Source organism: Seriola lalandi, unplaced genomic scaffold (genome assembly GCF_002814215.2).
Source record: "Seriola lalandi dorsalis isolate HSWRI2012SDOR001 ecotype SW California unplaced genomic scaffold, Sedor1 jcf7180002054522, whole genome shotgun sequence".
Taxonomy (NCBI): domain Eukaryota; kingdom Metazoa; phylum Chordata; class Actinopteri; order Carangiformes; family Carangidae; genus Seriola; species Seriola lalandi.
In genome coordinates, this window is record NW_019525075.1 from 230,514 (window position 1) to 250,473 (window position 19,960).

General features: G+C 40.2%; 2 protein-coding genes and 1 long non-coding RNA gene across 9 annotated transcripts in view; 1 reads left to right on the forward strand and 2 right to left on the reverse strand.

Annotated features, from left to right (window-relative positions):
- Nucleotides 1-4,647, reverse strand: part of ampd2a (adenosine monophosphate deaminase 2a) — a 32,343-nt gene extending 27,696 nt beyond the window's left edge. For 2 of the 7 annotated variants that reach the window (XM_023414085.2, XM_023414084.2), the window contains exon 1: nucleotides 276-720. In XM_023414085.2, coding sequence (XP_023269853.1) covers nucleotides 276-720 — 445 coding nt within the window. Of the gene's footprint in view, nucleotides 1-275; nucleotides 721-2,436; nucleotides 2,573-3,994; nucleotides 4,162-4,460 lie in introns of those variants that run through there. The other 5 variants (XM_087176010.1, XM_023414086.2, XM_087176009.1 and 2 more) reach the window with 5 other exon arrangements.
- LOC147818692 (uncharacterized) lies at nucleotides 665-6,422 on the forward strand. The gene is made up of 2 exons (XR_015437719.1): nucleotides 665-797; nucleotides 5,927-6,422. It is a non-coding gene; the product is annotated as an uncharacterized LOC147818692 (long non-coding RNA).
- A 1,521-nt stretch (nucleotides 6,423-7,943) lies between these two features.
- On the reverse strand, nucleotides 7,944-13,592 carry LOC111660724 (G protein-coupled receptor 61-like). Its single transcript, XM_087176012.1, has 2 exons — nucleotides 13,424-13,592; nucleotides 7,944-11,818 (listed from the first exon to the last, which is right to left on the reverse strand). The coding sequence occupies exon 2, from the start codon at nucleotides 11,608-11,610 to the stop codon at nucleotides 10,207-10,209; it is 1,404 nt and encodes a 467-aa protein (XP_087032138.1). The 5' UTR covers nucleotides 11,611-11,818; nucleotides 13,424-13,592; the 3' UTR covers nucleotides 7,944-10,206.
- Nucleotides 13,593-19,960: the final 6,368 nt, after the last annotated feature.

Genomic DNA, 19,960 nt, shown 5'->3' on the forward strand with positions numbered 1-19,960 from the left:
AAGCAATGAATGCATTACATGCACATAGGGCAGCAATACACAACATCAGTCAAAGCTTCAAACAAATTCAATTACGTCTGAAATAAAACTGACACAGTAACTGGAGTTGCAGCAGTCCCTACCTCTGTAAACTCAGTTCTCTGTCTTATTGCTCCTTGTGGGGCAGCATGGATTCTTAAATGCCACTGCAAACGCATCTGTGTAATTTTCTGAACCAGCCATCATGTAATAGAGTTCCCTCACTCCTTCTATGGGACCCCCTCTCACCCACTCACCAGGGCTGGTGGTGCTCTGCAAACTCCCCCTCTTGCGAAACGGGGATTTAGGTTTAGGCTTCCCTTGTCCATCGGTGGTGGAGGAGGAGGAAGAGGATGACATCTTGCCGTCTGTGCTCCTGTTACTACTGGAGCAGAGCGAGTCAGAGCTGCGCAGTGGCCAGCAGAGGGAGAGAGGAGCAGTAGCTCTAATGCTGGAGCTCTGTCTCATGGTGGGGCAGCGGGGCGGCAGGACCCATACTGGGCCGGGAGAAGCTCCTCTGCAGAGTTGGCTCCTCCTCCCTGCCAGCAGCAGGTCAGCAGGCATGCTGCAAAGCGACGAGCTGAAAGGCAGCCCAAGGCTTCCCCCGCTCCTGCTAGGGGCCATCCTCCTTGGTTGCCCTAGCAACCAGGGAATGAGCTTCCTGTAGCCAATGCAGGGGAAAATAGCCACAGAGGAGGGCATTGCAGATCAAAGTGTGTAGCTAGCATGACAGCGAGCAAGCCTGGAGACCGACTACACCCCGCCAGCAGAGCGCCAAGGTGAGCGAAGGACAAAAGTTTTTTCCACTCATCTAAAAATAGGAATTAGATACACTCGATGTCATGAGAATGTGTATTCAGCCAAGAAAAAAAAACACGGTGGATCCAGATGAACGGCAAGTGACGAAAAAAGGCAAAGAATACAGAACGGTCAGTGTGGATAAGCAGAGACACCAGCTTAGTGTGTAAGCTGACTAGTGAACTCCCAATCTTCTTTGCTGGAAAATTCTGAGGGGAGACAGAGAGCTCAGGCTACGGCACACACACACAGCACAGGCCCACCTGACATGAAGTATTATAAATAGTGACAAAACCAATGCCCAACAAGAGCCAGTAAACCAACCCCTGAAAAGTACAGTACATGCACAGCTTTCCCTCATTCTCATGTGGTTCTTGTAGTTTAGCATTTATCATTATCAATATAGACTTTTATTGAAAGTGTAGTAACCACATAAATGTCCTAAAGTCAGGAGACTGATCAAGCAAAACAAAACAAGCTACAGTTGTTTTTTTTACTGACACTTTGTTTTAATTACATTTTGTGTCACTGAAACATATCGTTAAACAAACTCATCACTAAACTGTAAAATAAAACTTTCAAACTCTTTTTCAAAAGTTGTTGTTTATCACATATATTTATATATATCTGAGACAATACAAAACTACACTAATACATTCTACTGCCAGTGTTCATGATAGCTCCAATTTGGCTTTTCAAAATATGTTTTTTTAGACTCCCTAGGCATACATAAAATACAAAATGACTCAGTTCATGTCACAGATCAATATACATATATCTACAAACTGCACCACATCTACTGTATATTAAGATAGCCTGGGAAATATCTAATATTGGTCTTAAAGAGTATTTTGGACCATCTGGATTCTGTCACTGAACAGGGGTAGAGCACAAGGGGTGAAAATACGAGTAAAGATCCCCATCTAGTGGTATAAAAAATGTATGCAGTTAGACAACATAACACGTTTGTCTCCTCCGAACACAAGATTGCTGGTCCAGCAACTTTAGGACTTTTAGCAACTTATTCGCTAGGAAACAAAAACACTGCATTACAGGGGAATTGGTATGCTTTGATGCTGATAATGTCATGAAGTGTGACCACTTTTACACATGGCATTCAACAGTCACCACACTCTATTAAATATTACACTGATCTCTAAACTGATCATCTAAAACACAAACTAGAAGCCACTCTTTGTTAGGATTACTGTGAAATTTGGTTAAAAACTACTTAAGACTGCATTTTAATCACAAACCTATTCAAACTATGTTAACAGACCTGTAAACACAACAATCAAATTAAAAAAATCAAGCCATCTGTTAAATGAGCTCGTCAGTAACGTCTTTCAAACATAAATCTGGTGTGCAGCAGAAAAAAGTGGAAGAAGTCAAGGTTTATCTTTGCCAAATTAAAAAAATCTTGTTTTAGGGTGTCTCCAGCTTTTTCTGAATCTGACCCAGTTTTTGAGAGAGCTGACGCTCACCATCTGGTGCAGCAACAGCAGCAAAGGCTAAAAAACAGAGGCCTACTTTTGTCTGAAAGAAAAATCTTAACTACCCCTACAATATGTCACACATTTTGCTAAAAACCAGACCACTCACATGCTCAAGGCACCTTACCTGGAAACAGAAGGAAATTATGTTACCCTGATAGCTCTTGCTATTCCTTCTTTGGTTTTCTCTTTGCCTCTGCTGCTTAGTCACGCTTTCTGTCTGCACACCCTCTTGCTAAAAATGAGACCACTGTGCATATCACTGGCTGCTTGGGGATTTTTTTTTCACTCCTTCAGAGCAAAGTTCATGGAATTCAGCATTTTGTTTGCAGAGGCCATACACTCAAAAAAAGAAAAACCTAGCCTTTTTATATGTAATGTAAAATGTAAAACGGCATCAAAGCCAACTGAACAAAACATAATTTTCTCTAATTAGATTACCTACACCTTGCATGCAAAGACTAGTTTGCTAGTTTATGCATTAGAAAAACAAACCTAGGATTATTGTAGCTTTTTACAAAACACAGTTTGCATTGCTTTTTCCTAATAATAGCACTGTCTCTGCTAATCACCAGGACTAGACAATTAACGATATATGTTTATTTGCTTGTTTTTATGTAAGCTTGCTTTTTGAGTAAGGGGATTTTCAATCAGGTATTGTACTGTAAGAGTTAGGGTTTTGTTGTAAACAAAGGGCAGTCACTAAAACAACTCTTAACTGAAGACATTAGTAGGGGGAAGTCATGAAACAGTTACCATTAGGCTGCCACCTCAACCATGTCATAGTGACCATGTAACTGTAAGTACCGCTTCTCATTCTCACTTCTTCTTATAAAGTCTGTGTCAGAGGATGTAGAAATCACATTAGTTGTTGCAAGGCCACTAAAGACAATAAAGTGTCCAACAACTAAACCCCCTGACTTATGCATTCAAGCTTGAGGTAAGCAGTGGCATTTAGAGTCAGACGTCCAGAATTTTCCAGGCCAGATTGCAATATCAGGTGGGTTGCTGATTTCTGTTTAGCCACATTCTCATGGGGGTTTAAAGTTCAGCACACAACCACCTATAAGCCACAAAACACAATTTCTTTTACACTATCCCACAGGACAACCTGAGATGACTGCATGCTGGCAGTATGCTACAGATTACAATGACCAAGTTCAAAATAAGATAAATCACAAAAATTTGACATTTATTAAAATATAATAATGATAAAACAGTTTTTAGTGGTTTTCTATCAGGGTTAGTTAGTGTCTCTGAAAATAAAACTGTGCAGGGGACATGACTTGGTGTTCGGTGCAGACAATATTCTTTAACACACTTTATCATGAAATGTTTTTCTTGAAACTTTGCAGTCCCAGCTCACAGTTTTGCAGGTACACCCTGTACAGGACTGTCCTGACATTGTTGTGGTCTGTTTTAAAAGAATATGTCTCTGTGAATTCAGTGGGTCAGGCTTTTACATGAATAGCTGAGGATCGACACAGACACCCCTTGCACATATACAGCATGTACTTGTAACACAAATGAGAAAAATTGCCAGTATATATGAGAATATATACATAGAGGGGAGTGAATACTTTTGATTCATATTGGATCATGTTTTATGTAACAGTTAAAGTGTATTGTATGACTGACTGTGGTCTTGACAGATGTTTGCATTGTGTCACTGCTTGCGGACTTACCACCTGACATTGTTGAGGACCAGCGTCGAGCAGAAACTCACTGAGGCGCGTGAAGACAGGGAATGTCCTGCTGAAAACACACAGCAACACAGCACAGTATGTTGAACTGGCAGAAGATAGCTAAGAAGCTGAGCAGCTATCAGCTACGGCAACACCGAGCACCGTGGAGCCTGATTAAAGTTTACTGTAAGGCTGGAAACTATCGGCTAGTTTGCTAAAAAAAAAAAAAAAAGAATGACCGTGTTTTTCACATAGCTAAGTTTTTCGTACGCCTCTCGTTAGCTAAAGTTAAACCAACTAGTTAGCAGTTCACTGTGAGACGAACTACCAGCAGTTTGATGCCTGTAACGTCAATTTATCGGCTTATAACCAACGTCAGACGTTTAAGTATTTACCTTAGCTAGCAGAAGATACCAAAACAGCCTAATTTAAGCTAGTAAATAGTAACCGGGGGGTAATTTTTTACCTTTGCTCGGTTAGGTGGGGTTTTGTTTTGACGTAAAAGCTGTTTCCTCAAAAGAAAGACGAAGTTTTAGTTTTAAAGGCGCCGCCTGCTGTGAGGGTGAGTAGAGGTCGGGAAATGTCCTCAAATCACCCAGGCAGGGAGTAGAGAAGGAGATGAGCTCCTCTTTGTCCATGTCAAAGTTAGATAAGATTTGATCAGGTCTCGTGCTCAGCTGTACTGTGAAGTAGTTTTGTTGTACATGGGAGACAGTAGTTGTGTTGTATAGGGACAGTAAACGACCATCAGGTGTGCTTATTATGGGGAATTAAATTATATTTTCATTTTCATCACTTCTGACAATTATTTTCTTTAATAACAAATTGATTGTTTAATGCATTAAATGTCAGAAAATAGAATAAAATTTCGTTATTCCTTAACGTACTCCTAATGTCTTGTTTTGTCTGATCACAAAAGAAAATCGTCTTGCTGCCAATTTACTCTTTTTTCAATCAACAAATTGATTAATTAACTTAACCATTAGCTCTTATGCACTAGTTGGTTTCTGGGTGCAATGGGAAATTTAAGTAGCCACAATATGAAAGTGCTCCATTGTAAGTAAAAATCCCTGAATGTCCCAGTCAGTGTTATAGTATATTGTCATACATTATATATTGTTGGATTATTTATACTGATTTATTAACATGTAAGCTTCATTCTAATGTTGTTGCTAAGGAGGACCTAAGTAGCTAATTATCTGTTTAAATTAATACATAGTGATAAATAATATTTAATATGCTTAAAATCTTAACCTGCAAAGTAAGTAATAACTGCAGCTGTTAAATAAATGTAGTGAAGTGAAAAGTACAATATTTCCCTCTGAAATGTGGTCGAGGTAGAATGTATAAGAAATTGGAAATGCTAAAGTAAAACTATCTCAAAGTTCAAAGAATCAAATAACAGTACCACTGGCCACACCCCACTTTCAACACAATACACACCAGCTTTTAAGGAGTAAATTAGCCGTAAATTGCCTCAAACACTATAGTTTGTGTATTCAGTTAAAAGAACGACCAGACATGGTAATTTCAAAAGCAAACGGAAAGACTGCCAGAAACATCAAGTAAAATTGGGAACACATTGCAGTGTTTGCTGACTCGGGGCTTTCGGGACTGAAGTCCAACATTTCATTCAACCATGTGTGTCACTCATGAATAAAAACCATTGACCCTTATTAAAACCAACAGATAAGACTTCAGTTCACTAGTACCATACGAGGTTCCAGTTTGAGCGAGGTGATTGACTGGATCATCAATAGGATCTGGACATATAGATGCATTACTGTTGTGTGCCTCCATTTATGTGCTTCTCAAAATTTGACTTGGGTGCTTATCCATGTGAACTGGACTGTGTTTCTCTGCTTTATCATTTCTCTCTGTTAGCTTTGTTATCATTGTTTTCTTGTTCTCCCTCTCTACCCCATTGTCTAGGTCAGTTTCTGCCACAGAATCCGGCTTCAATCCTCTTGTCCATCTGTCTCCACTTCATCTTGATGACCAGCATCAGGAAACGTGATGTAAAGCAACAACCTCCATCTGGAGTCAACTTTCTGGCTTTGTTCAGTGACAGTTCTGCCCTTTGAAAACAAGGTCAATGACAATTGCAACTGAAATAAGATTTTGAGTGAGCAGCTGGTCTACACAGTGGGCAGCAGAATACATTGAGGACTATTGTTCAGAATCTCCCAAAAATGTTTATTTGAAGCCAAACTTTTACCGTGGCTACTGTATTCCATATGGCTAACATCATCGAGATCAATACAGATCAATCGAGAGTGCTTATGATTATAAATTTGCCCTCTTGATAGTGGCACAGGGCCTATAATACTGTATGGTTCTCTACTACTGGTGTAGAGAATAATGTGTAATAGGAACATGGTTTTTAAAGCTTAAACATTTTTACAATAAAAATGGATCAAATGATAAAGTGTTGTGTAAAAGGCGTCACTCGTAGTAACAAACTAAGCATTTTAGCATCTTTCAGCTCATGGTTTTGGTTTTACACCCCGCACTGTCATCAGTGTTGTTTCCAGATGCAGCAGCAGCTAGTTTCAAAGAAAAGCTCAGGTGAAGCCAATGTACACGATCAGCCCAACACCAAACAGCAGCCAGGCAAAGTAAGGGCCTAGCTGATGAACATGGTGCACCATTTAGCAGCTAAAGAGACAGATATTTTCCTCTGGAATTAGCAGAGACCAAACCAGAGCAAGGAGAGGAGAACAACTATTGGACTTAAATTTGTCAGGTAGCCAGAAAGCTACTCCAGATGAATGATAATGTTGCTTGGTGTCGGCCACATGCGTGAATAGGTAAATGCTTGCTAAGATGTTTGCCATAACAACCCTATATAATGGCAGAGTGTAAGTGTTCAGCTAATTCCACTGTCCCCAATGGAAACATATGAACTACTTCAGTTTTAAGCTAGTACGGGATCCATTTAGGTCTTTTTAATGTTCCAGACTTTGTTCCATAATAATCTACATACTTGTTTCCTTTTCTTCAGCATTTTCATCTCACTTCCAATTTTCACTTCCTGTTTTGGCTCCTTGTGCATCCCCCACACTCTCCAGGCCATGGTTTATAATTGTGCTCCAGCTAAATGCCCTCCATTCAACTGAAGGCTCTCAGTTCATACTGTGATGCTTGACACTCTTTTCTTTGCACTGATCCAGCTATCATGTCATACAGTCTTACTCTGCCTGTCCTACACCTTATCGCTGGCTTTCGAAAATCCTTTAAAATACTTTGTTTACAGCTTGTGTTGTTCTTTTGTTAACAACAATGTTTTCTAGTTGCTGTACAAACAATACAAAGCTGTTTGCTTTGTATTGCTTTGGTCCAAACAGACATTCAGGTAACCATACAGGTTAGGATTGAATTTGCTTGTAATGTAAATAAAAGGATAAAAGTCTTAATTATTTTTACAAACAAATTGTATGTATGGAAACATTTCACACAGTACGTGAAATAACAATTCATTTCAGAATTCAGAATATAACAGTAATGTTTTAATTTCTAAGTAAAAAGATAAGGCAATCCAAGATTACATGGAAATAATCAAAGGTAATTCTAAACAACAGAATAGGAAGGGTTATTTCAGTTTACAATATGAAATACTCACACAAGCAGTCCCCAGATTGTGAAAGAATGACAAAAACATGTGTCAGCTCCAGTTTAGTCTAGAAATATATTTTAAGAAGTCACAGATAAGGGTGTCTTGTTGGATTCCCAATAGAGCAAGCTCCTCCTACCGCCCACTACAGCTCTGAGAAATGTCACTAGGTAATAATTGCCATGGGGATGGCAGAGTCTGGTGAAGCTGGGGGCGGTTTGACTGAGGTCCATCGTTGAGGTGTGAGGCCTGTCACACACCAGCATCTTCCAACTGAAACAGCATTAAACAGTAGCAGGATGGTTGTGATTGAGTACAGTTTAACATTATTTCCCTATCTATCTATCTATCTATCTATCTATCTATCTATCTATCTATCTATCTATCTATCTATCTATCTATCTATCTATCTATCTATCTATCTATCTATCTATCTATCTGACAGTTATCTTTTCTTTCTTAAAAAGGTCATACCACTGGCTCTGGCCTTTGAGGTTTAAATGTTACCTTAAGGTCAAAGTGTTTGAACTGTATCCTCCTACCTTCTCTTTTTGCAATAGAATCTCAAAGCAAAGCGGGGAGATTGTGCCACACACACTGACTCCCAAAATACAGAAATACAGAAATAGAGCAGATGGTAACTCTATTTGTGACAGCAGCCACACACCATTGATCAAATTATGAGAATGCATCAAAAATGTTTTACAAACATAGAAACTCTTTATTACAACAGCATCTCTCACTCAAGTTTTAGCCATGTTTTTTCTAAACACATTCATTTTCTTGCAGTACAGTGGAAGTAATTATTTTATTTTAATCACAGCATTAAAAAAAAACAATATGACCAAGTGAAAATCCTAACACAAACATTCAATGTCATTCACAGTTTGGGATATTTAGACGTGATGAAAAGAAGAGATCAAGCTCAGCAAGCTTTTGATTTGGGCTTGGCTTTGTCACTGAAAAAATATCTTAAAAACCCTGTTTGCACATTAAGAAAGGATTTGATATTTCAATCATACTTTTCCACATACATTTTATCATATTAATCCCTAACGATTTGCTATAAAATACTACTTCATTTCATCATCAAACTCAAGCTGAAAAACTTAGCAAAGTCTGCACCCTCATTTCTAATAAAACCACAACAAGCAATCACATCCTCTTTAGTCTCCTTACAACATTAGAATAAAGTGTGCAGGAGTCACACTTGACATGGAAATGCACAGGGCTGTTAAATAATGTTTTTTTCTTTTCCTGCATCTGAGGTACTGTAAAAACCCTGATGAGCAGGGTAGTCAAAAAAATCGACATGTATTCTCCTTCCGGGATAAAAATTTCCACAGCTGAAAAACACACAAAGAAGGCAGTTACTGCATACGTGTCAAAATACATCGGCCTCCTTGTAATGAAATTCATAACAAATACTTACACTCACTAATAAAAAGAAAAATGGGTGTGGTGAGTGGCATACACAACCCAAACTTATACAGTTTTACTAAACGTAACATACAGTTTAGTACATTTAACAAATGCAAGAATAAGGATCATATTTGAATGTAATGCAGTGCATCAATAGAATACTGATTTTTAAGATCTATATCCAAATATACTGATAAATACATCACATGGCAGAAAGCTGGGTGACCCTTAAGATGAGTTATAAAGCCAACTTACTTCCTAAACTGAGTCACAACAGATCTGGCTCGTTTTTTAGGAAACCAAACAAGAATGTGTGGACAAGCACCAAAGAAAGGAGAACATAATTCAGAAGTTTGTCTGTAAACAACTCGTAGCAATTCCATGAGAGTTAGGCCACAATATGTCTGCCTCCTAATCTAATATGATCAGATTGGCTTAAGGGTTAGAGTGGCATTATCACTGATGAAAGCCCACCTACCACTCAAAAGTGAGAGTAGTGCTTTTCCTTCAATGGATCCCCTAAACAATTTTGTGTATTTTATTGCTGTCTTCCTTGAAGTTTCTAATTTAGAAAACTCTTTTAAAAAATAATCAACTTGCCAGAGTCTCAAAATGATTGATTTGACAGTTACAAATACAGTATCTGTTGTTGTCTGGAGCGTTTAAACTTCTTCTGAATACCAAAGGCCATTCAGTATTCACTAATTTGAGATCAAAAGGGATGTTCTGACACTTATCTCTGAATGGCATTCAATTGGCATCATAGGATCAAACATATATTTAATGTTATTTTTACTTCAAAAAGTTACATTAATATTAATTCACTGAGTCATTTACTGTACAGAGCTGTGCGGTTGTGTGGAAGGCCAAAATACTGCCTTTTTTTTTTTCTTTTTTTTTAAATCTACCAGTAATTTTCCTGGTCACAAGCAACCGACGGAAAGGCATGTCAAACAAATGCGTTTACCTGTATCACTGTGACTGTTTTCAAAATCTAGGATGGAATCTAATGAGGCAAAGTGCAATGATTCAAAGATACAATTTAAAGTCATTTCAGTTAACGGAGCTACCTGTTGAGCAGCTTTCAGTAGAAATAGAGAAACATGTTTCCCTGAAACACTTTATATTCAAATGACCAAAATTAGACTTATTTTCAGGAAATAAAGACATTAAAAACTTAATTGTCTGTATATATGTGGTTGTTTTTCACCTGTTCAGTCTCAATAAACTCTGAAGTCTCCTCTGCAATTTGTCCAGGGATACGGAAATCAATGGGTATGGGCTGTGCTGGCTCAGTTGGTTGGGACTGAGCCATGGGGCAGCAGGCCTCCCCCTTAGGACTGGAGGTGCTGTGAGAGTTTTGAGGATCCAAGTTGCAGCCAGTGCCCTGAAGAAACTGAAGGAAATTCTCCTCTATGGATCCTTCACGGCTGGGCAGTCTGTCCTCCACCTCAACCCCTGCTCGACGAAACAGACAAGGCAGATGCTTGCCCAGCTCCTCCCGGATCTGTCTGTTGAGACAGCCATAGAAGAAGGGATTGGAGGTAAAGCAGAAGTAGCCAATCCAGGTGACCACTTCCTCCAGAGAGGCCAGTGTGGCTGGGGGGCTGGCAGCCAGTGCTGAATACAGGTGGAAAGTAAAGTAGGGCAGCCAGCAACAGAGGAATTGCCCACCTACTGCCGCCAACACTGCTGCAGCCTTTCCTCCCCCAAAGGGGCGCTGTGGAGTGGCTCTTCCTGTCCCTGTCCCCGTCCCAGAGCTGGTAACCATAGTGGAACGGCTGCTGAGTGATTCTGACCGCTGGCGACGAGGTGTGTCCATCCAGGTGGGCAGAGGCCCGTGGTGCATGGCAGCTACCCGAGCCACTTTGAACACATTGCAGTACACAACAAGAATGACAAGCAGTGGACACAGGAAATACACCAGAGTAAATAGGACCATGAAGGCCAAGCGGTTTGAGCCTCCCCCTGTCCAATGCAGTGAGCAGCGCCTGTGACCCTGAGCAGGGGGAGATGGGACAGCCCCACCTCCTCCTCCTCCAACCCCACCACTCTCCAAAAGAGGAGTTTTTCCACCTTGCAGGAACCAAGCAAGCAGCGGCAGAGCAGACATGGCCAGGGCTTTGACCCATATCCCCACCAGCACTGATGCTACCAGGCCAACAGTCATCTTCACTTCATAGCGCATAGGATGTATGATGTAGTAATAACGCTCCACATTGATGACAGATATCGAGAGGATGGCAGCGCTGACCAGGCACACACTGAGAAAGAGGTAGCTCCGGCACAGGGCCTCCCCAAAGAACGCTCGGCTTGAGAGCATGCCAAGGGGCATCAGCACCAGGGCTGCCAGCAGGTCCACCACGCACAGGTGGAAGACAAAGGCAAACTTGTGGAGCTGTGGGGCCTTGGCAATGACCGCCATGACAGCCACATTACCCACCACAGCCAGCAGATCCATGAGCAGCATGGCCAGCAGGGCTAGCGACTGGGACAGAGCCCAGCCCTCAGGCAGAGAGGAGGCAGACATGTTGGACATGAGCTGTGGAGGTGGGTGGGAGGAGTTCCACATCGGCTCCATTGAAGGGTGGGATAAGGCAGGCAGGCAGGATCAGTCACAGGCCCATCACCCATCCTTCAAAGCCAGGAAGTACGGCCAGAAAACAGAGGCTGAGGTCAAAGGCTGCCTTATAGTCCGAGGGATGATGCTGTGATTGTCAGGAGGTTCAGAGTTTATGATTCTTATCCATTTAGAAAATCTTCATGTCTGCAATCAGTTACAACCCACCCTGAAAACAACAGAGAAAGACAGAGGAAGATAAACTGTGAGTGTATTTGTGCCTTCGTTCGCATATCTATTCCTGTCATAGGTGGCCTCTTATTTTCACTTGTGAGTCATATGAACTAATTGTACCAATCAGTTGCTCATGCTGATTTTCACTTTTGCCCCAGCTACCATTAAGATTAATTCACTCGGATGAAGTTTTATAGAATCCTTCCGTACCTTCTCAAATCTCTGTTAAGGCAATCTAACTGATAAGGTAATCCAAAACCAGCCCTCAAACCAATTAACTCAATTAAGTATGCATTATTCAAAGAAGGGACATTTGGCACCTCTTTAGCAATATGCTGAGAGAACTGCAGGAGTAAAATGAATTGAACAATCATAAATCATCACGCATCGGAGTTGAGCCACGTTAACAAATCTGTCGTGCATACATGTTACATGCAAATACATGTTGATGATCACACTGATCGCACAAAAAATGCAAATATGGGATTTCAGATCTTTTTTTTTTTTTTTTTTACAGTTTTATTTATGTCAAGGATAAATCCGGTCTGGTCCGAGGAGCAGCAGTTGATAAATACTTTTCAAGCACACATCCTGTCAATGCATGAATGCAAGCTAATTCCCTAAAACGAATCCTATCACTGAATAGGTAATAGACCTTTACCATCACATCTACACCTGCTGAGAGAGTTCTTGTTGGATATGTATACCACTGGTCTAAACTGATTGTGTATGGCTACTTTTTCCAACAAAAATAAACAATCATGGATTGCAGGAAGGCCTTGCCAATGCGTACCTCATGTATGTAGGTCCAGGTTAAATGTGTGTGGATTTTGCTTTTGTACATAAGCCACAATCGGATGTCTGCCACTACGGAAGTCCTGATCACTAAGTATGAGCGAATTAAGTATTTCAAATGAAAAAAACCTGAGGGTATTCATAGGTTGCAGAGGCTGTCTGCATATTAACTGTGTCTCGCTATTACAGACAACAAACAGACATGGGTGGCTGCTGCTGTATATATGTGTCAGATCAAGAAAACCCATTTGCTTGCTGCTATGAAAGCTCTCTGCCACAGATGCAACAAAAAGCCCGAGATGTTGTCTCCTGTCTGCAGTGATAATAGTACAAATCAGGCTAAAAACTGAGCTCTAACCTCCCTCATCACCTATGAATGATTGCCCTCAGTGAGCAGTGTCTCTAAATCACACATAGGGGTACTCCCAATTCACTTTAACCCTCCTGCCTGGTTTAGTCATGTCTTACCGCCTACTCATTTATATATTAATCATTAATGCATTACACCCACTGTATAAATCAAGGCCCACGTTCTATATATCACATTACAATTGAATTAGATCTATTGGTTGCGCTCAACAGTATGTAATCAGCAGATTAGAAGAAGAGGATGAGAACAAGTAGGAAAATGTGGTGAGAATCAGGCAGCATGATGGGAAGAAACAGAGAGACAACAGGGCAGAGAGAATGATGTACCTAAATCAGAGTATTTCCTGATACATCTGTCTGCTGCTTTGGTCTCTGAGGATGAAAACCTGCTTTAGCTCCCACTGCTGAGGTACACATTGGACATCAATCACTGTACCTTATGAATGCTGCTGAGGTACTTGCCACTGTAAGAGCCTGTTTCTCTTCTCGTCCCCTTGATCTGCCTTGTGCACCCTCCTCCCTGGATGACTACAGCTGTGGCAGCAGAGATTTTTCTGAAACGATGCTGATGCAAATTCTTGCAAAGCCACCAGCTCACTCTCTGCTTTCCCCCACCACTCACACACAGTGACTGCAGAGATGGAGCAGGAGGCAGTGAGAAATAGGACCAGAGCTTCTGTCTCTGCAGGGTCCTAGTGTCCTTACTGTATTGTCCAATTTTACCCTCAGAAATTAGGAAGTGAATATGATCGAAATAACAAAATGCTACACAACACAACATACCATCCATCTAAGCAAATGTGGTCTCAGTCTTTTGCACTCCACCATATGTAAATATATTATGTATAAATAGATCACACACACACATACACACACATATGTATGTATGTTTATATATACAGTATATACATACACACGCACGCACACACACACACACACACACACACACACACACACACACACACACACACACACACACACACAAACATATATATACTGTGTATGTGTGTGTGTATATATATATATCTATATATATATATAGATATATATGCACAGCCGGGCCTTATTGCACCTGAGGCTGACAAAGTAGAGTTTATGCTGCTTTCACACAATGTCGATAGAATAGGAAGAGAGGAAGACCTCCCGTTATCATGTCTTAGGAGTGTTCAAGCATTATTCTGAGATGATTACTTGCACTGCCAGCTTTGTAGTCAGACCAGATAAATGGCCTAAATGAGCTACTTTTTGTGTTAAGTGTTTGTGGCAGTGTCTGAACAAGTAGCTGAATTGATTAATATTGGATTTTATTTAGATGTCACTGTCAGCGTTGGTCGCTTGTCAGCCATGTTTCCAGCAGTTCGTTGACACCTCTGCGGTTCTCTTTGCGAAGCAGGGGATATCATAGCTGTCAGGAATCCCTAATGTCTGAAGTCTTTCTCTCTTGTCTTAGGGTCTGAATGATTGGACTTGAGTGAGGCAAAAGGCTGATGAAATATGGGCCAAATCTCACAGTGCAGAACTGAGCCTGAAAAGGTTTTGTTTGTTACATCTTAAAATGGCCACTCCACGGAGATTTGAAGAAATTTGATTTAAGTAATAAAATGACCTCTCCTAAGCCCTAAGCCCAAACACTGGCACCACCACCAGGCCAAAATGTATGTTTTTCATCCCTTACTTTTAAGGATCAAAGAATAGCAAAGTTTCCTCTAGCAGATTTGTTTTCTCTGTGTAATGTGCACAACCAGGGCCACTATCTTATTTTGTCTTGTCCTAGAAATGCTTGGGAATAAATAGTTATTCTCTTTCCTATTCTTAACGGATGACCTCTAATTGACCTCTTAGTGTTTACTCATAAGTCCTTGCATGTGCACAATGTCCTGCACCTCTCATATCTAATCCCTTATTTCTTGTTCCTCTCCCAGTTTATGTATTTTTGTCAGTCAGCAATGATTCAGGTAGTAATTTCATGGATTAAAGTGCCCTCCAGTACAAGATTTACTGAGACAGTGAGGCATTGATTAGGCCAGGCCTCAGCCTCCACTATCCCAGCTTCTCAAACTGGGGCTCCTGTTGCCACGGTGATCTTTTCCATATACAGTCCATCTCATTGTTCTGTCTGTGGAGGACAATGAAATCTGGGCTATTACGGGTAAGGCTACTCTACTGAAGGAGTGGGCATGGAGCTGCTGAGTCCTAGGTGTTTTTCATTTGCATTTGTAAGGTTCCCCATGATAATACACATAACATTTGCATTTCATGGAAATCATGTTTTGCACCTCTTTCACCAGTAAAGAAAAAGCATGTTTTAATTTACAACACCTCTTATGAATTGATTGATTAATCTAGTTCAGTAATAGCCCCATTGTAATAATATCACTGGTTAAGTCACTGTGAGAATTCAGGTCTTCTGATTGAAATATTATTTAGTTTGTTGCCTTCAGCCCACATAGCAGTGTACTTAGTGCATCAGGAATGATGCAATTACAGATAAACAATGGTGAAAGGCACTTGCTGCTCTCATATTGTGAACTACTGAATAACAAGTAAGTATCATAATAATAGTTATTTAAGTTTTGCCACTACATGCTAGAGCTACAATGATTGACATGACAATGAAAAACATAACATATCGTACATCACTCTAGTAGACAAACCAATAATTGTTCTATTTTAAATTTTACATAAGCCTGCTGCTGCTGAAGTACACTCTACCAATAGAAGCACAGTCTTGTAAACTTGTCTAAGCCTGACTGATGTCTCTTCCCGTCAATACTCCAAACATGAAACATGCTTGGACAGCAGAACATAAGAAAACATGATGCAGTTGGGTGGAGAGATTTAATGGCCAGTGATTACTACAGTTGTCATGGTGAAGATCTATCAAGATGTCTGGTAACAGTTAATGTCTAACTGTTAATGCCTCTCAAACACTATGTACTAAGTATGTGGCGTGGTTTTACACATTGTGTGAGTGTAACTGTCTGTTTACATCTGTATTCAGGCATGTACACCAAGTGTGTGTGTGTGTGTGTGTGTGTGTGTGTGTGTGTGTGTGAGAGAGAGAGAGAGAGAGAGAGAGAGAGAGAGAGAGAGAGAGAGAGAGAGAAAGTGTGTGTATCAGGTGTTGACTCATGACAAAAATAGCAGAATCTTGCTCGGCCGGCAGCACCAATCACTGCCACCACAAATACAATGGTTTCCATGGCAACCTTGAAAATAGACTCCACATTCACACTCAGAAATAGCAAAGGACGCTGCACTAACCCCAGAGAGCCCCTACTGCCAATAATAACCACCCATAGATATGGACGCGCAAATATCAGCCGCACTCAGAAATAAAATCATGCCATTACATTTACCAAAACGTAATTACAGCAACCTACACAAACAATCAACTCAAATTCAAACTCACATTTAGCATGGGTGTACCGAGGCATAGGAGAACATTAACCAGCTTGGTGTTTAATAACATCAAAGCAAAAGCACAAAGAGAGGCTGTTCAGTCAAGCTGCACAATACCTGACATGACTGAAGAAGAGATTCTGTACAAATGTCTAACATACTGTACTAACAAGCATCTGTCATATCGCATTTTTCAGATATCTTAAGCAAAAGCAAAAATGTGTTGGAGTGATGTTACTGGAGATAAAGGGTAAAGTGATGGATGTTGCCTTGGAGACACTTGGGGAGGAAGGTTTATATCACAGCAGACGCTCAGAGGATGGAGGAACAGCTAAAACAAAGTGACTGTGTGTACCCAAGGCAGAATAATATTCTTGTGAATGTTCACCAGTCTGAAGCGTCATCATTCCTGTAGATTCATGCACTGTTTGGCTTTGGGAGTTATAGTGGATCCTATCAGACGTTATGAGTGATTCATGTTAGGGGCGTCGTTTTTTCTCTGAATCACTGTGCCCCTGGAAATAGCTACGAAAAAGATAAACAGGAAAAGTTTCCACTGGAATTGGTAAATATTGAATTTCTGCCAGGCAGGTAGCTGCTTTGATATATATGTATGTGGCTTGTCAAATTCAGTAACATACAGTATGTTTATGGTATGATAATGATGATGACTTTACATGAGTGTTTTCATTTAATTCTACTTTATTCTACTTTGGAATTTCTGCACTCTTTAGTCACCTACATTTATTTCACTAGTTAGTTTGCATATTAAGATTTTACTCACAGAATTATCATTTTATATAATTTATTTTGTATATATGTGAATTTTTACAGGTTAAACCTGCCAACAATTACATAAAGTCATTAAAATGCACTCCACCTCCACTAGCTACAATATTTAATGTTGCTCAGACATTAATGCAACTGTAATAACAATAAAATGATATAACATATAATAACACTCATGATGGCCACTTTGAAGTACATTTTGCTGATAAGACATATTTTACTTGACCAAGATCTTGAATGCAGGACTTTCACTTGCAATGGACTATTTTTACATTGTTGTATTGGTATTCTTTATTGAAGTAAAAGATTGAAATACTTCTTCCACTGGCTGAATGCATTAAAGTAATTCTGTGAACTACAGAAATAAAAGTTGAGATCATATGTCATCGTGACGGTGTTCCAGTGCTTCCAACAAAATGTATTAGAGAGCAGCTTTGTTTTCTTTAACTGTGGAAATGAGTGCATGAAGAGGACATTCAAATATAGCTCAACAAATGTGCACTGAAAATATTTCCAGTCATTGACGTACTGTTCTAAGAAGCACGTTTATCTGGAAACACTGACCAGATCCTTTTACATGAGTCCAGAGCTCAATGGAGATCTGGGATTTGCTCTACAAATTTATCCACAGAAGTCAACTAATCCACCTCTTGCACGGGCCCCTGAACATGCTGGCTATGCCAGATGGTGGCAGTGTGTCCACTATAATGTACATGTAGTGTAGCAGGTGCCTGCTTCAGCCACTGTAACAGAGATTACAGTAGTCTGAGACCTGCCTCACACACACAGATATGGCAACTACAGTAAAAGCGACTGTGTTGGATGACACAATACAAACTATAAGACACGGACACACAGGCACACCACTGCTGTGGAGTGACCTGCCAAACAAACAAACAAAAAAAGTTTTCTAATGTTGATGGTTTTTATTGTTGGGTTTTGAGACTAAAAAAAAATCTAAACCAAAAAAAATGAAGCTTGTGGTATGATCATGTTTTGTGTGTGTGCAGGATTACACAGTATCCAAGTGTTTTTCTCTACAAAGAAATCATAAAAATGTTCTTGTTTTCATTATGTTCTTTGGCTTTCAGTGTTTGATACATCTGACTAACACATTAATAGAATTATTATGGAGCTTTCAGTGAGGAAAATGTGCTCGAACCATTGAGAGAACATGTCATTACGAGTTTAATGATAAACCATGAAAATGAAACCCCATCGCAAGTACAAAAATATGCATGCATGCTCTGTGAGCATTGTCACCAAAGTTATTAAAATTCATCCCGAGGAGAACGCACCAGATCTTATGGTAATCCATTCAATAGTTGTTGAAACATTTCACCAAAAGACACAGATGTCATGATGGTGCTGGAGGAAAAGTCATGTGATCATCATCATCCTCTGAGGACCAAGAATGTGAAAAAAATGACATGTCATACATTGTTGAGGTATTTCCATCTGGACTTAAGTGGCGAACGGACTGACATTTCCATCTCCAGAGGCACAGCACTGCATGGCTGAAGAATTTTAAAACAACAGTACATTCATGCTTATTATAGTTGTAGTATATTATAATTTTATTCTGCTTTCACTCAGAATTACCTGTTGTTTGCTTCTAGTTTGACACCAAAGACTGAAAGAACCTGAAGATCTGCTGCGTCCATCTCTGACCTGTATAATTACCAAATGTTTATGTAAGTGCTGCCATTTGATGCCTCTGTCTATCCACATATACATGACATACTGTATGACACACAGCACTCACTCATGTTTAGTATCACTTCTTACAAAACACTCAAATCCATTTTTTTCCCCAGCTGTGAGCAGCAAGCAGCACTTCTCCAGAGAAGAGGCTGATTTAATTTAGCTGATGGAGAGCTGTGGGCTGAGATGGTTATTACCCAAACCTGCTGCCACTGCCCCAGAGCTGCACCTCATTTATAATTCACAAGAGAGCTGTAACTCTCTGGAGAGCAGGGCGTCCATCCAGCAGACCGCTGCTCAAATCAACCCGGTTATCTGATACTACCCAGACAAACACACATGAAGTTGAATCAGCTTCGTGAACAGGCTGTTGTAACAGTGAGAGGTGAGTTTACATGACTCTGGAACTAAAATCAAAACTACCAGGAGCGCTGAGGTCTGTGCATGCTGAAATACTACGATCAATACAAGTCTACTGTTGAATTAATAATTGATGACTTCGCTGAAGGAAAGACTACATTAGGTTTGTCCTAATGTGAAGACAATTGTAATGAATTTGAAGGAGAAGGCTGGTATATGCTTTTGTTATTGACAACTAATCCCATGAAAAGACCAGGTTTCTGACTTTCAGTCTGTCCGTCACTCTCAGCCCCAAGCGCCTTTGTTTCTACTTAAGATGCCCAGGTCTATTTTCAGATGTGGATTTATTCACATTTGGTGAGCTAGTGAGTATTTACATCAGCAACTGCCTTTGTAGGATTGACTCAAAATGAACTACAGTGCCCGTGTTCATGGTAATGAAGGAACATGTCGCCCTGTGCAGTTGTGTGGCTGTTTTAGGTGTCTTTCATAGTTATTTTCCACAGTATTTTTCCTAGTGGACCTCTGGCCAAACAGGCAATACTCTTATTTTAATGGGATTTGTTGACTATTCATTGCAATCTCATTCAACTTCAATCATGGCAGAAATACTGTACATTTGTTCTGCACAAGTAGCATAATGTGTGTGTGTGTGTGTGTGTGTGTGTGTGTGTGTGTGTGTGTGTGTGTGTCATGCACTGGGCTCGATCAGATTGAG

Excerpts from the sequence above, each read along its gene's own strand:
- LOC111660724 (XM_087176012.1), bottom strand. The coding sequence starts at position 11,610 with ATGGAGCCGATGTGGAACTCCTCCCACCCACCTCCACAGCTCATGTCC.